The following is a 16,698-nucleotide window of genomic DNA, read 5'->3' as shown; positions in this document are numbered from 1 at the left end:
CTAAGTGTCTAGAGAAGGATCACAAGGATATCGTAAACAAATAGGAGCTGGTTGGCCATCTAGCCAGCCATTCAGCTGGGAAAAAGGTGAAGCTAATTCCCCCAACAGTCTGTTCCCTACTTAGAGCAGACACAGGTCCAAGCTGAGGAAGAAAACTCTATTTCAATCTGGGTATTTTAAAGTGAGTTTGTCTACATTAACCTCCTAAATTGTCAGAAGGAAAAAGAAAAGCTTTCCTTTTAGAACATAATTTGAGTGAGCAAGAAAACCCAAGCTGGAGTCCTGTTAAGTATTTAGGAAGTAAAATCCTTCTAAGTTAGTTGCTGCTGTTTCATTCTCAACTTTGCAGAGAAGTGAAGCAGAAGCTAGATAAACTCAGACCAGAAGCAACTTTGCACATCAAGAACTGTAGGTGGGTTTGAACCAGGATGAGGGAGCCCATATTTTCATCCTCTTTTCCATTCTTCCTCATCACAGTATAAGAAAATAGAGTCTCTACCTTTAGTTTAAGCTAAAGCTGAAGAAGGACAAAGGACAGCAAGGGTTGTCTCATTTTTCTGGGTCAAATAAGAGTATCATCATTTAGAGAGAAAGGGTTTAGTTTGCACTAACAGATTGTCTGAAGTGTTTAAGACATGAGGAAGTAACCAGAAAGGGGAAAGAAGGTGGTTCTAAGAGTAGGTATAAGAAAAGACCTGGACTCGTGCACACACATTTACCAGTATCAAGGTAAAGCTGTTTTGGACTGTCATTCAACACCTCCAAGAAATATTCTTAAAGCATAACTCCCCCCCACACACAAATGGTCTATTTCTTTGAGTCCAACACAAAAGTCCAGAGTTTAAGTACCGTTACGTGCACAAAGATTTTCCTCCTCCTGGTGGACTCGGGGAGGCACAGTGAGCACTGTAAATAGAGCAGTGTAATATGAGCTTCTGTTAGAGCTTCATCCCATCCCTAGAAAGTGGTCAGCTTTTAGTCCATAAAACTGTACATGATTGCCAAGGCCAGTTCATTGGTAACTAGCATACTGGGCATATACAATACTGTCTCTTGTTTTAGTGTTTCATATACACGGACTACATGTGCATTTTGCTGGTAAGCTGCACAGGCCTTTGTAGATGAGTATCTACTCACGTTTTGAAATATCTTTGAAATATCCAAGAGGACCTCTTGGTCCTCTTCTCCAGGCTGGCGCACTCAGTTTATGAGCCAGCCTAGGGGATCTGTACTGTTCATATCCTATCTGGTTCCCCATCTCCTTTATTTATCATAGTTTTTCCTGAGCTGGGATCGGTCAGCACTAATTCTTTCTTTTTTTCTTTTTACTAGTTCTCATCAAGGTCCTACTCACCATATCCCCCACATTTAAGGTTCAGTCTAGCCCTTTATTTTCAGTGTTCTTTATGTTCCAATAATTAGCTCTCTGTACCCGGTACATTCGTGTCACCTGTCACTGTAGTGCTTCTATATACCCCCGCTCCCCTTGCCTTTTATACACACACACACACACACACACACACACAACTTACATATATACATTCATTTTAGAGATAAAAGTATAACTTTCAGAAATGAGTTAACATACTATTCTCTAGAAAGCTAGGAATAAAAAGTAATTGACAAAGAGTAAGTGTGTTTCTATAGAAATATTAAGGATTTATGTTAACTCTCTTTTGCTGTGATTAAGGTTCTAACAGATGTACTCATTCCTGCAACAATGCAAGAAATGCCTGAAAGGTAGGTTCAGTCAATAAAATATGATAGTTGCTTGTATAGGGTTTAACCTTATACATTATAGTAAAGCAAAACATTAAGTAGAAATTCATTCATTTACCAATATTATTTTCCTATTCCTGTCCCTTTGTATGAGCTATAAGAGATGTGCCTCAATTTTTATATTCAAACCTCAATGAACAAAATCGATGGAACCATCCTGAAATCCCTTTGAGAGCTGCCCACGTGAAAAATAAATATTTAAGTGTAGTTGACCTTTAGGTTACTGAGGAAACTCTTCAATGGAAACTGGCTAGAGGGAGATGAATGGGGATAACTGATGGAAAATAATCACAATAATAAAACTATAAGGAAAATTATTTTATATTTATTATAACTTTGGTCTTAATTGCCAAAATTAGAAAGTAGCATAATGGAATTATCACCTTCTTTTAACAAAGGAATAAGATCTCAAATTGAAATGATGCCTGAAGATTTTTCACAAAGTCTTTTCCTATTGTTCTGATGTGAGAACAATAGGAACTTGAAAAAAAAGCCAATTTTTAAAAAACAAATTCTAGTAAAGTAATGAAATTTATTTTAGTATTTGGGGCACAAATACATACAGGGTGAGCATAGTTGGTTCTCAATAAATACATGATGATTGATAAAACAATCTTTATTTTTGATTTACCTTTTCCTCTAGACTGGTTTATTTATTTAAATAATAATTGATATTGGCCTGGTCAATAGTTTCTTTTAATTATTAATATGTTGTCTTTAAACATCTAGCCTGAGCTCTGAATTAGGTACACTTAACACTTCTGCGTCACAGCAAAATGGCTATGCTTACATAGTGACAGGCATTCAGCCAGGTAACTAATAGTAATAATAGCTGACTTTTATTAAACACAGTGTGGGATTTGAGACTTACATAAATTATTTCACTTAGCCTGAGAAGTACTACTTATGTATTTCTCTCTTAAGTATGCAAGTAGTTCATATCCATTTAGAAAATGAAAAACATGCATAAATGCATTTTAAAAATCACTCATATAAAATAAAACTAAAAAAATCACTCATTGTCTTACCACATTTTTAATGTCTTAGTTTATTATTGTATCTCACAGAATTTTTTCTAGGAATGTTAAAAATGGAATTATAGTACACATACTACTGCAGTATAATATGAAAATCTTTCCACATCAACAAATATAGATTAGCTTTTTTTTTTTTTTTTTTTTTTGGTGGTACACGGGCCTCTCACTGCTGTGGCCTCTCCCGTTGCGGAACACAGGCTCCGGACGCGCAGGCTCAGCGGCCATGGCTCACGGGCCCAGCCGCTCGGCGGCATGTGGGATCTTCCCAGACCGGGGCACGAACCCGTGTCCCCTGCATCGGCAGGCGGACTCACAACCACTGCGCCACCAGGGAAGCCCCAGATTAGCATTTTTTAAATGATTGATTGCATAGAAATCCAACATCTGAAAAATACTATACTTTATTTAACCAATTCCTTATCATTGAACAATTGGATATTTTTTAATACAACTTGTCAGACTATTCTAAAGTAACTGTTATGATCCAAATTCACAAAGAGGAACCTGGGAGTACAAAGAAATTAATTTATTTGCCCAGAGTCAGCTGATTTTTAAGAAGCAGAACCTAGATTTTAATTGACTTCTGTTTAACTCCAAATTCTGCCTATTTTTTTCCTGTACTATGTCACTGCTCCCCAACATATGCCCCATCCTAAATATATGTAGATCTGTTCTGTTGAGATATAATATGTAGGTTGTTGATAGATTTATAAATTTTTGTATCTTTTCATAATATATACACAACCAACGTTTGCAATTTTCTAAATGGGGTCCTCTAATTAGTATGTTTGTGGTAATTTGTTCTACAGTTATATTTGGATTATAAGAATATGTTACTAGAAACAAATATTAAATACCTGAAATGGCATTATGATCCCTATGCGTGTCTCTCAGTAAGCCAAAATATGCAAAACCAAGTGCACACTTACCTTTTCCCAGAAATATTTTATAGAAAATGATTGAATTATGAATTAATATTAATAATAAAGTATGTCTTATTGATCACTTTCTGCCTGCCAAGTTTTAGCCTGAACACTTTCCATGAATTATTTCATGTAATCCTCATAATAATCCTGTGACATGGATACTATTCTTTCTTTTAAAAAAATTTTTTTTTGATGTGGACCATTTTAAAATTCTTTATTGAACTTGTTACAATATTGCTTCTGTTTTATGTTTTGGTTTTTTGGTCACGAGGCATGTGGGATCTTAGCTCCCCGACCAGGGATTGAACCCGCACCCCCTGCACTGGAAGGTGAAGTCTTAACCCCTGGACTGCCAGGGAATTCCCTGGATACTATTCTTATTCCTATTAACAAATGAGGAAATTGGACCTTCAGGAGACTGAGTATTTTGACCAAGATGATAAATGGCAGACCTAGGCTGACTTCAGTCATGTTCTTGGAATCAAAGAGTAATAATATACTTCCATTAAACTGCATTTATTTAATGCATTTTGAACTACTTAGCATTTAATACAGAGTTTTTTGTTCTTTGGGGTTTTCTTGTAGCTTATTAGCAGACATAAGAAATTTTGCTAAAAATTGGGAACAGTGGGTTGTTTCATCCTTGGAAAATTTGCCAGAAGCTCTAACTGACAAGAAAATACCTATTGTGCGAAGATTTGTATCATCTCTGAAACGACAAACATCTTTCTTACATCTTGCACAGGTATGTTGGTAAGCCGAGGGTATTTGAGTCACCAAATAAAAAATGATTTTTATCATTTTTTGGTGATTTGAGTCACCAAATAAAAACTCTGATAGCAAAGATTGGGGAACTTTCAGAGATTGGAGACTAAGTAGACAGCAATTAAATGCAACATGAGATCCTAGAGTGAATGCTAGAACAAAAAAAGGACATTGGTGGGAAAACTGATGAAATTCGGTAGTTTAGTTAGTTTAGTTACTAATATTGTACCAGCGTTACTAGTATTGTACCTGATTTTGATAATATACAATGGTTATGTAAGATGATGACATTAGGAGAAGCTGGATAGAGAGTATGTGAAAATACTCTGCACTACTTTTGCAACTTTTTTGTAAATTTTAAACTATTTTAAAACAGAAAGTAAAAAAAAGAAAAAAAAAACCTTTTGAATGAAATGTAAAATGTAAAACTCTTATTTGCCAGATGAATTCAATTAATAAATGAATCCAATTAATAAAATTAATAGGTTATGGGGAATGAGCCCGTGGTAGAGAACTACCTCTAATTTAGTTCTCTTAAATAGGGAGAAAAAAGTAATTCTTAAATTAGAGTTACATGTTTGTATATTGTTAAAATATATTTGCCCTCTCCTCAAATGATCCTTTGCTTTATGAAGGTTTCTAGCCCCCTAAATTTTGAAAGACTAGCTTGGGATAGTTCCAGATAAGAAACTTAACATTGTGAAATTCTTATTTTATGACCACGGGTAAAAAAAATTATTTTCTTGTTCCGAAAATAGTTTTCAAACCTTTAACAGAGATGATCATGAATCTCAGCTACTGCTTTTAGTTTTAAAATAAAAAGAGTTATTATGATACTTTTCTCTCAAGGAACTATTTCTCTAGAAGCTAAAATTTTCTTTCGATGGAGGATCAGTGATATAATTTAGTGTCTTTTTTACTTTCTTTATGGAGATTGCCAGACCAGCTCTTTTTGACCAGCATGTCGTGAATTCTATGGTATCTGACATTGAAAAGGTTGACTTGAATAGTATTGGATCTCAGGCCCTTCTCACCATTTCGGGCAGCACAGACACTGAATCTGATATCTACACTGAATGTAAGTCTTCTCTTTTTGTTTAGGGCAGGGTCTCCCAACCTCAGCACTATCGATGTCTTGGGCCAGATATCTACCTCTTTGATAGGGCAGTGGGGCTGTCCTGTGTATTGAAGGATGTTTAGCAGCATCCCTGGCCACTATCCCCTACATGCCAGTAGCAGTCTCCTCCGAGTTGTGACAACCAAATATGTTTCCAGACATTCCCAAATGTCCCCTTGGACTACAAAATCATATCTGTTTGAGAAACTCTGGTTTAGAGAAATACTTTTAAGTTTAGAAATTGGTCTCTATTTTAAAACAGTTGTACTTATTGACTGTGAAAAACCTAGAAAATATAGAAAATATTAAGAGGAAAATAAAAGTCATCTATAATCTCATTGCCTAGAAATAATCCAAATAGAAAAAACCTGGGAATAATCAAAACAGTTTTGAGAGTTTTCTTCCAGTTTTATATTACTTGCATACGCATTTCCATGCGTTTTGCACTCTTGGCATCATATGGTGTATAATGCATACCAAAATGATATCTCAATGCAATACTGTTTTTCAAAGCCAAAATGCCCTGCTTAGGTTTGGACAATCTGACAGAATTTACCAAGCCAGTACGTGTGACTGGACAACCAGGTTCCATTTCCCAGGGATAACAACCCACTATTTCTCCCATCATTCCTCTCTGAAAACACCAAAAAATGCAGCCTCCTATAGGCTACAGCACACTGCTCTCTGGGGACAGTCCAACCTCAGTCCTGCTTTCTGTTTCTTAACATAAAATTATATTACCCTTTGGGATTCAGTAAACCTCAAACTCTTTAATAAAATGATAGTCCTTAACTGCCCCTTTAACTTTACATGATAAAAGATTATTTATTTAAGTGGCTCAATTCTACAGGGCAGAATTTAATTTTTGCTAAAGATAAAGGATATTTCAGAAAGCAGGAAATCAACAAGTCTAGCTTAGTTCAGTCATTAGGTTTCAACTAATCTGTTGCATTTAATGAAAGCATTGCATTCAAAATGAACAATCATCTCTACTGATAACAATTCTTTCCTAGTATATAGTATATAAACCTGCATTTCAATATATACCAAAACATATACACTTATGGTTAAAATTTTGAAGAGTAAAGAACTAAGGATTTTTTGTTAGTTTCCAGGATATGAAAATAATTTCTTTAACACATTTAATTTAATCTACCTGTCTTGCCCTTTTATTCTATAAAATTATTAATGATTTCTACTTTTAGGTTTCCTCTTGGGTTCAAAGTAGTGTGCAATATTCTGCTTTTTTTTTTCTTTTTACATGGTAGATGACTCTATCACAGTGTTCCAAGAACTGAAAGATCTCCTTAAGAAGAATGCCACTGTGGAGGCTTTTATTGAATGGTTGGATACTGTGGTAGAGCAGAGGGTTATTAAGGTATTTTTCAATGACATATTCAGAAAATAAAATTTTGTTAATAGTAAATGCTAAACTGGCTGTAATTTCTTGAATGGTGGGGGATGGTGATAGGCTGTGTGTAATAATGCTTTGAAAAGCTTTTGAAACCCTAGCAATAAGGGAAGTCAAATATCAAGATTAGAAATATGGCAGATTTGAGAGCACTGGGCACAGTTGCAATTCTATTTATCGTTTTTTGACAGACTACAAGACACTATTCCTTCCCTATCAGTCAATCAGGTTTCAGCTGTGTAACATCAGTAGTGAAAGATAAACTTAGAAACTGGAAAGAGCTGGCCCTTTTCTTAAAAAGCACGTTTTCATAAAAGCTGACAGAAGATATGGTTTTAAGTATTTACATTTTTTAATTCCAGGAGCTCAGTATTTTGTGTTTTCATGTGGTTTCTTCAGCTCTTTCAGTTAACCTTCAAGTCATCCATCATGAAACAAGGCCATAAGAACAAATATATCCATCACCAGTTGGTGTTAGCCATTCCATATCAAGGAAACTAGTTATAGTGTAGGGACTTTTTTTCTGGAAGGAAAACAGATTATCATTCAGGACCAGAGAAGTCAGAGTTAATCATTCACAGAAATATATAACCCTTCCTTCACACTTCGCCTTCTGCTTTTTTTAAAGCTCTGTCAAAGGAAAATTAAGAGAGAAAATATTTTGTAAATTATTTCATTTCGTTGTCCAATTTATTAGGTAACAAAACCATATAGAATAAAGATCTATTAACCTGAAAAATGATGGCAAAGCCAGATGAAAATTAAAATCCCTAGACACATCATTTTATATGATAAAATAAATGGCATGCCCTGTCAATCTGTCCATTTGTCAGACAGTTTTTCTACCTCTTGATTTTACGTAGGAAGCATGTAATAATGAAATGACAGATTTTATAGTTTCATTTTGTTCCTTTACTTTTAGACCAGCAAGCAAAATGGAAGATCATTAAAGAAGAGGGCTCAAGACTTTCTGCTAAAGTGGAGCTTTTTTGGTGCTCGAGTAATGCATAATCTCACCTTGAACAATGCATCTAGCTTTGGTATCTTATGTGCTTTATAAAACTCTTCGTAGGTGAATTACATCATTCATTCCTCAGTCACATTTCCTATCAATTTTTAAGCATGTGGCACTGTCATTTCTCAAATTGGACTCTTGAGCCAGTAGAGAATGTTTGGTTTTAGCCTGGGTTTTGTAGTCAGACCACTTGCAGAGTTAAATCCTAACACTGCTTCTCTTTGGCTTGGCTTAACCCAAGTTAGGCTGCTCATTGTAGAAATGGGAGAATATTTCTTTCATTGGGTTATATAGGCACTTGAGTGACGTGACATGTATAAAAATACATTGCCAGAACCTGGTAAACACAATAAATAGCAGCTATAACCATTACACTCCATCAGTGCCTAGATAAATTTTATTTGTTAAACAAGCAAATAAACAATAATTAATACATTATTTTCCAAACCCACTATTCATTGAAATATGGCAAATGTTTGCATCTTTTCCAGGAACCTGCCCTCATAGTTGTATTCCAAGAATCAAAGACCAGCTTAGCAGACATGCTGTCATATGTTTTTGAACCATCTATCCTGATCTATACAACTTATGAAAAAATTGAGTCAAGTTAGCTTTGTCAAAAATTGAATACCGGGGCCTCCCTGGTGGCGCAGTGGTTGAGAGTCTGCCTGCCGATGCAGGGGATACGGGTTCGTGCCCCGGTCTGGGAGGATCCCATATGCCGCGGAGCGGCTGGGCCCGTGAGCCATGGCCGCTGGGCCTGCGCATCCGGAGCCTGTGCTCCGCAACGGGAGAGGCCACAACAGTGAGAGGCCCGCGTACCGCAAAAAGAAAAAAAAAAAAAAGAAAAAAAAAAAAATTTGAATACCTTCTTTTTCCTAAAATTTCTGAGATTCTTAGTTTGTAGTTATAATGCTATCTCCTGGACAGTACCTCCACATTTAGTAGTTGCATTTTGAGAAATCCTCGCATTATAAAATAGGTTACAATTAACTAAATTGGTTCATTTAATTTTTAACAGAATTAGATAAAATCAGTGAACTTGTATTGAGGGAGAACAAAATATATTGTCTATTATTTGAAATATGTTGCTTATATTTAAGGTTTCTTGAATTATACAATATTTAAACCTGATCTTATTATGAAAAAAGACTTTTGTTGGAAAATCTGTTGAATAGTTAAAAGAAATTTAAGGTTTTCCAGGACATCTTCTACATGAAAATTACTTTTCTCCTTTTTTTTTCAAATGAAAGAGCATTTTGTTTCAGGCTAGAAAGACATCTTCTTACTTGATACTTTTCTCAGACCATGTTGGCTATTGTCTAATTATTTAGTACAAAGTAAACAGAAATAGAGCAGAGTAGAGCTCATTCTCCCCAGGTTAAAGCTTATCACACTCCAATGTGTGCCCTCTTAAAGCATAAAGCATGTCTCACTTTCATCCGAATTTTCCTTTGATGTAATTAGTGGCCAAAGAGCTGGCAGGACAGTACACACAGTGAGCTGGGCAGGCGGTACACAAAAAGATTAGAGACCCAAGTTAAGCATGTTGGTCTTAGCAGGTCATTTAAAGTCCAACAAGTATTTGTTTATTTCAGTTGCTCCTTGTAAAGTGTTGCGAGATGGTCACAAAGATAACTTGACTTCTCTCTTTCTCTTTCCTTCTCTTTCTCTCCCTCATTTCATCTCACAATGCCCTCTCCCCATTCCCTATCCATAAACAAGGTTCTTTCCATTTGATCCGAATGCTTCTTGATGAATACATTCTGCTGGCCATGGAGACCCAGTTTAATAATGACAAAGAGCAGGAGTTACAGAATTTACTGGACAAGTATATGAAGAATTCAGGTGATTTAAAATGTGTATCTTGTTTTGCATATTTCTTTGTTCAAACCTAAGTTCAAGAATTTGTAAGCACACATGTTACATGGATTTATAACAGTCTCAGATTTTACCCCCAAAATGTCACTACTAACACAGGATACTAACACTAAGAGAGCCCTATTTTTTCTTTCCTCCATTGGTATGCAGAGTAGTCAAGGTACTTTACTGGAAACTCTGAAGAATACAAATCAATATTCTTAACTTCTGAGAACTCAGATAAAATTGGAGAAGTGACGATAATACAAAAATAACTAGAATTTAAGACAGCACATGTGGTATACCACCTTATAAATGGTGTAGAGATGAGTTCTATAGGAATTTAAAGAAGGAGGGACACAATATATTTGGGATGTGATGACTTGCATTTTGAAGGCTGTTCACTACAGGGTGGATTATTTAGTGCCCTGAAGAACACACCTACATCCACAAATATACAGTTAACAAAAACCAGCACCACTGCCAACACCAAAGATCTGCCAGTCTTATTTCCATTAAACGCTTCTCAGGAATTTCCAGATTTATGACACAACCCTAGAACATTTTCAGTTTTTTTTTAACTTGGGCTTATCCACTAGGAATGTGGCAATGATATTAGCTTTCCTATTTAAAAAAATCTTTCCAGATGCAAGTAAAGCTGCCTTCACTGCTTCTCCGAGTTCATGCTTTCTGGCCAACCGTAATAAAGGGAGCACTGTTCCCAGCGATACCGTGAAGAATGAAAGCCATGTGGAAACAACCTATCTTCCTCTATCATCCAGTCAACCTGGAGGCTTAACCTCTGCTCTGCACCCATTCCCTGCTGGGAATACAGACAACATGCCGCTCACTGGTAGGCTGTGAAACAACCAAGAAAACCACATAGGCTTCAATATGTCTCACAGGAAACTATTCCTTTGTTTTCTTAAAGCTGGTAAACTCCAGGCATTTCAAGAATAAAAAGGCTTATCTTCACTGACTTATAACAAAGCTTTATAATATTTTTGTGATTTTCAACATTTGTCATTCACATTTTTATCAATGCCATTTTTAAGATAGGTATCACATTTTAACATACTCTCTTAGTTATATCAGAGGTCCCAATAATTGGTTATTTTCATTTAGTGGAAGAAAAAAGTAGATTAGGTGTTCACAAAATCATTAAAATACTTTGAAAGTCAAAAAATATGAGCTTCTTATTTATTTTTGGATTTTGAGGAGACTTTATTTCTCCTCCATTAAAAAGTAGATTCAGCTATTTTAGGATAACCATTACAATAATTTTCCTCTTTGGTCTAGGGTCCCGTTTCTGTCAATCTGAATGTTTATGGCTTAAACTAGCTACTAGATAATACTTTGTCTGCTTATTGACTTATGTCTTCTTTGAAATCCTTCTATATACCTTACTTCATTGGACACACAAAATTTTAAACCTGGAATGGGTAGTTTAGGGGCGTAATTCCACCAATGGAAAATTGGAGACCCAGGGATTTGGTGGCTTTCATAACTCATTGCTCATCAGTGGGGTTTGTATGAAGTTTTGAATGGACCGCTTTGAAGCCATGGTCATTTTGACATTATTGCCCTTTTCTTTTACCCTAAACTTGAAACCATTTAGCCTTCAGCTTGTTTTTTAATTACAGAGAAATGTGAACAGCAGACCCCTTGCCCTTCCCAAGCTTGATCTCTAATCATCTTTATACCCACGGAAGGATGAAGCCATCCCAAGCTTTCCTCCATAGTCACTAACTACAAAAGTTGCCACTGTTGTGAAATACACTGTTGTGATGCTGTTTTTTAAACCTAGAGTTTTATAGGTCCCTAGTCCCATTATTTTTGGAGGTTAGAAATGAACTAAGTTGGAAAAAAGGTATAGTAATAAATCATGCATAATTTTAAAAGATGTGAAGCCATCTATTTTTAACTTGCCACTAGTGAATGCTCTGGTAACTTCTTTCCAGGTCAAATGGAGCTTTCCCAGAGCTCTGGTCATCTGATGACACCACCCATTTCTCCAGCCATGGCGAGCCGAGGAAGCGTCATTAATCAGGGGCCAATGGCAGGGAGACCGCCGAGTGTGGGCCCAGTACTGTCAGCCCCGTCACACTGCTCAGCATACTCAGAGCCTGTTTATCCTACTCTCCCTCAAGCCAACCATGACTTTTATGGGACCAACTCTAACTATCAGACTATGTTTAGGGCACAGCCTCACACCCCATCAGGACTCTATCCTCATCGGCCCGAGCACAGTCGATGCATGGTCTGGAGTGAACAGCAGCTTTCTAGAGACTTCTTCAGTGGCAGCTGTGCTGGGTCCCCATATAATTCTCGGCCATCTTCCGGCTATGGACCATCCCCACATGGCCAAGATTCACACAGTATGCAGTTTTTAAATACAGGAAGCTTCAATTTCCTGAGCAACGCAGGAGCTGCCAGCTGCCAAGGAGCAACATTGCCTCCTAATTCACCTAATGGTATTGAAATGTTTAAAGACTTTTTCCTGGCTTTTGAGTTGGCAGTAGGGCAAAATCAGACATTGAGTTCTACCTCTGGTGAACAGCATGTCATCCCACGTAGAGCTTTCTCAAAATCATGGAATCTTAGATATTTGGAGCCAATTTCTGCCACATACAAACATATCCCTAATTCTTGTGACTTTATTAAAGTTGCCCTTCTAAATGTCCTGCATGATGCAAAAATATTATGTCAAACCATATGTTTGAGACCAACCTTAATAGCCCAAAAGAAGAATGTTCTGTCCTTTGAAAATGTAGTGAATAATGTTTCTTCCGGAGAACTAGCAGCAGATCTTAAAGATTAGGACCCAAACAGTGCCTCCTGTTGAAGTACCTTGAGGTTACTGAGTTGGAAAAATCTGTGGACTTAGTGAGCCACCAAAGTAAGCTTTGTGTAGAGGCTGCTCTGATGCTCCTCTCCTCAGTGTAGGCCAGTCCTTCTCCCAGAAACATGAATCTATAAATAAAATTGGTATTTGACAAGTAATCTTTGTGAGAGGCTGATAGTGCCTTTTTTTTTCTTCATAAGCATTGTAAGATCTTGTTAATTTAAATAAGGGAAATATAAGAGAGGTGTTGTCTTACATCTCAAAATTGATAATACAATAATGCCTATGTATTTTTTAAAACAAAAAACAACATAATGAACCATATCCATACATAAGCACAAATCCAACCATATTGTAAATGTAGATGTAAATGTAATATTTACAGTATGATATCTCTAGGGCTCTATCCTATTACCTTGTCCTTTTTTATTATTTTCCTGGAACATTACTTGTAATAAGTTAACTCTACATTCTCAACATTTTCTGTTGTAGGGTACTATGGAAGCAATATAAACTACCCAGAGTCTCACAGACTTGGATCGATGGTGAATCAACATGTTTCTGTCATCAGCAGTGTTCGCTCCCTGCCTCCCTATGGTGACATCCATGACCCGCTCAACATTTTAGATGATGGTAGTAGAAAGCAGACCAGCTCGTTTTATGCAGACACACCACCTGCAGTTGCATGTCGAACTCCTGTAGTAGGTAAATTATATTAACATTTCTTGAAAACGTTCTTTAAAAGTTGTTAACCTCAGCTATGCAGGTTAACTGGGCACTCACGTTCCCACAGTTGGTTTATCACTTTGGATCTGAAGTTATGTTTCTGAATCTGTTAGTAAAAGCCTTGCCATTTTTCTATATACATGTCACCATGCAACCTGCTAGATCTGGTATTCTTTCCAAAACAAATCTCTGGAATCTATTATGTATGCAAAAAATTCATGTAACCTGTCAAATGCAGTCCAAAAATCTGTTAAGTTTTACAAGGGCAGTAATGGTATCTTTTTCTCACTTTCTCTTGTTCACTGTTGGAAGCAGGGCCAGTGTCAAGAGCTGTCTTTGGACCCCATAATCTCCATCAGTATCCTAAAACCACTCCAAGTTTTAAAAAATGGTGACTTGTGATGACGGTTACTATAACTTTCTCAGTTGTATGTAAAATGTGATTAGATACCTCTGTAGAAAATGTTGCTTTCTTATTCTATAACATACATTTTAAGTAAAAATGAACAAAACTGTATGTTTGCCATGAAGTCCCCTAGCTTCTTATTCCAGCCAGGTTCCTGTCCCTAAGAAAATACAGCAACTTGTACTAGATGCATCACCGACACCCAGCAAAAAGTCTGCCACATAGTAGGAACTCATTACATCACTGAGTTGAAAAAAGGGGCAGAAACAAATGCATAGATTTCATTTCTAAACCTGCTAATAAGGTATCAGAGGGCAAGTATTATATCCACATAAGTATCAAGGTGGAGTGTTAATGTTTATATGAGATGATTGAAATCTTCCAATGGAACTGATTTCAGATTAGCATAAGTAGAGGGCATTGACACCCAAACAGAGCATAAGGGAAAATGAAATAAATTGCATCTCTCCTCACTCAGTGTGTTTTTCCAGTAATTCAATAGGAAGCACTTCTTCCCTTCCTATGACCATCACAGACGCTCCCTGAGCAGAGTCTGCTATCATCTTATGCTATCTGCAGATGGTCATTGCTTCTGGGTTACTCTAATGAAGCAGAAAATTCCACTTCAGGAAGTTTCCTCACTGTGAGACTGAAATGTACGGAGTTGCTATTGTTACTATTAGTTCTGTTTACTTGTAGTGATAGTGGATGCTTTGATGAAACATAGTTTGGGTGTAGGACAGATTCTAAGCTTCAGTTGTCAGAGCTGGCTTACAAGTAACTTGCAAAGAGGGCTTCAGGGAGAAAAGAGGGAATAGAGTAAGTGAATGAGTGGCACAAGGGGAGTTAGGACCTATAATTATATTTCCTTAATTATAAAGCCTGGTTTTTAGTGACAGAGATGATGGTACTTAGAAAAAGAAGAAAAACAGCACTGAGAAGACAGGAACCAAAAATGCAGGAAAGGTAGTGCTAGTGAGCCAGTTAGTAAAACGTTCTGAGGACCTACTATTATGTGCCGAACCTCATTTTAGGTGTGAGGTTATGGTGGTAATCAGGTCAGAGTTCCTGCTTGTAAGAAGTTTACATTCCAGTAGGAAGAGATAAGGCAATGAAAATATAAACAAATGCATTAAAAAGATAAGTTCAGGGCTTCCCTGGTGGCGCAGTGGTTGAGAGTCCGCCTGCCGATGCAGGGGACATGTGTTCGTGCCCTGGTCCGGGAGGATCCCACATGCTGCGGAGCGGCTGGGCCCGTGAGCCATGGCCGCTGAGCCTGCGCATCCGGAGCCTGTGCTCCGCAACGGGAGAGGCCGCAACAGTGAGAGGCCCGCGTACCGCAAAAAAAAAAAAAAAAAAAAGATAATTTCAGTTACTCTCAGGTCAATTAAATAGGGTAAAATGACAAATAGTAATGGAGGAGCTGCTTTAGGTAAGGTAGCTCGGAAAGGATTCCTGAGGCAGAAATGTTTGAGTTGCAAGTTGAGTGATAAGAAGGAGGCAATGACGTGAAGATTTGATGATGGAGTTCCAGGCAGAAGAAAGGGCAAGTTGCATAGTTTCTGAAATGGGAACATTTTGGGAAAATTCAATGGGCAGAAAGAAGGCTCATGTGTTTTGAGTACGGTGAATGAAGAGAGGGGAGTAAAATAAATCAGAAGGCAGAGACCAATTCATCTAGGGTGTTATGAACCACGGCAAGGACCTAGGATTATGTTCTAAGGGTAATGGGAAGTCATTGTAGCATCTGAGAAGAGGGACAATTTAATATACACATCAGCAAGATTATCCTGGCTGCTCTCTGCAGGGTGAGGGTCATGAGACTAGTTAGGAGGCTGCTGTGTTGGTCCAGGTAAGAGAAGATGGTGGTTTGAACTACAGTTGTGGAGGTGCAGCTGGAAAAAGGACATAGACTGGGGATATATTTTGGTGATACAGTTGTCTGAATTTATGTTTGAAATTGAATTTTCTTTGTGAAATGTGTTGAAGGAAAATTTGTGGGAGAATAGCAGGGGGGAAAATGGAAGAAAAGATAAGCATTGCTCTGAGAAACCATACACACTCAAATTTAGTACAGATATATGTGCTCAATGCACAAGTCGTAAAGTGAGTGGCACAGAAAAAAGAAAATGTCAGTCAATTTTCAATTGCTGATTATATTTTCCCTTACAGCACCCAGCCTGCAAACCCCAATTCCGTCCTCCTCATCCCAGTGTATGTATGGAACTTCCAATCAATATCCAGCTCAAGAAACCCTGGATTCCCATGGAGCAAATGGTAGAGAAATGGCATCCTCTCTACCACCAATCAACACTGTGTTCATGGGAACAGCAGCTGGAGGCACTTAAACCAGCACTGTTGGGTAGGGGTTGAAACTTGAAAAGTCTCTAGCACTCACATGCTATCTACTCAGACTGCTGTCAGAGAAAGAAAATGGAATATCCAGTGGCACGGTATTGTTTTTCAGGTCACTGGTGTAAAACTATGGACAACACCATAGTGAATGGAAATATTCGCAGAGTTTGCCTTGCACACAAGTTGTTTAGAATGTGGTCCCATTATTAATCATAGTTTCAAACATTATCAAATGGAACCAGTGGAGCTTTGAAGATGCAGACATTTCAACTCTGAAGATTTAATATTTCACTTCTTAATTTATTGAAAATCTGTGTGCTGTTTCACTTTTGGTTTTTAAAAAAGAGAAACATTTATTTAATGCTTTTAAAATACCTTTAATTTATTAGGATCTCAGAATCATTGTTTACTATCCCTTATTTGACAAAAAGTCAAATGTGTATGGCTACCTCCTAT

The 16,698-nt window shown here is 37.2% G+C and overlaps 1 protein-coding gene across 1 annotated transcript in view; it reads left to right on the top strand.

The window, feature by feature from the left end:
* Positions 1 to 16,235, top strand: part of RFX6 (regulatory factor X6) — a gene marked incomplete at both ends in the record, with an annotated part of 56,149 nt that extends 39,914 nt beyond the window's left edge. The window contains 10 exons of the mRNA XM_082633995.1: positions 1,691 to 1,740; positions 4,328 to 4,487; positions 5,441 to 5,585; positions 6,893 to 7,002; positions 7,958 to 8,075; positions 9,776 to 9,898; positions 10,557 to 10,763; positions 11,872 to 12,384; positions 13,248 to 13,460; positions 16,060 to 16,235. Of these exons, the coding sequence (XP_082490121.1) occupies positions 1,691 to 1,740; positions 4,328 to 4,487; positions 5,441 to 5,585; positions 6,893 to 7,002; positions 7,958 to 8,075; positions 9,776 to 9,898; positions 10,557 to 10,763; positions 11,872 to 12,384; positions 13,248 to 13,460; positions 16,060 to 16,235 (1,815 nt within the window). The remainder of the gene's footprint in view (positions 1 to 1,690; positions 1,741 to 4,327; positions 4,488 to 5,440; positions 5,586 to 6,892; positions 7,003 to 7,957; positions 8,076 to 9,775; positions 9,899 to 10,556; positions 10,764 to 11,871; positions 12,385 to 13,247; positions 13,461 to 16,059) is intronic.
* Positions 16,236 to 16,698: the final 463 nt, after the last annotated feature.

The sequence above is a fragment of the Mesoplodon mirus genome, assembly GCF_964341445.2.
Source record: "Mesoplodon mirus genome assembly, chromosome: 10".
NCBI lineage: Eukaryota > Metazoa > Chordata > Mammalia > Artiodactyla > Ziphiidae > Mesoplodon > Mesoplodon mirus.
This window is presented reverse-complemented; position numbering and strand designations above follow the sequence as displayed.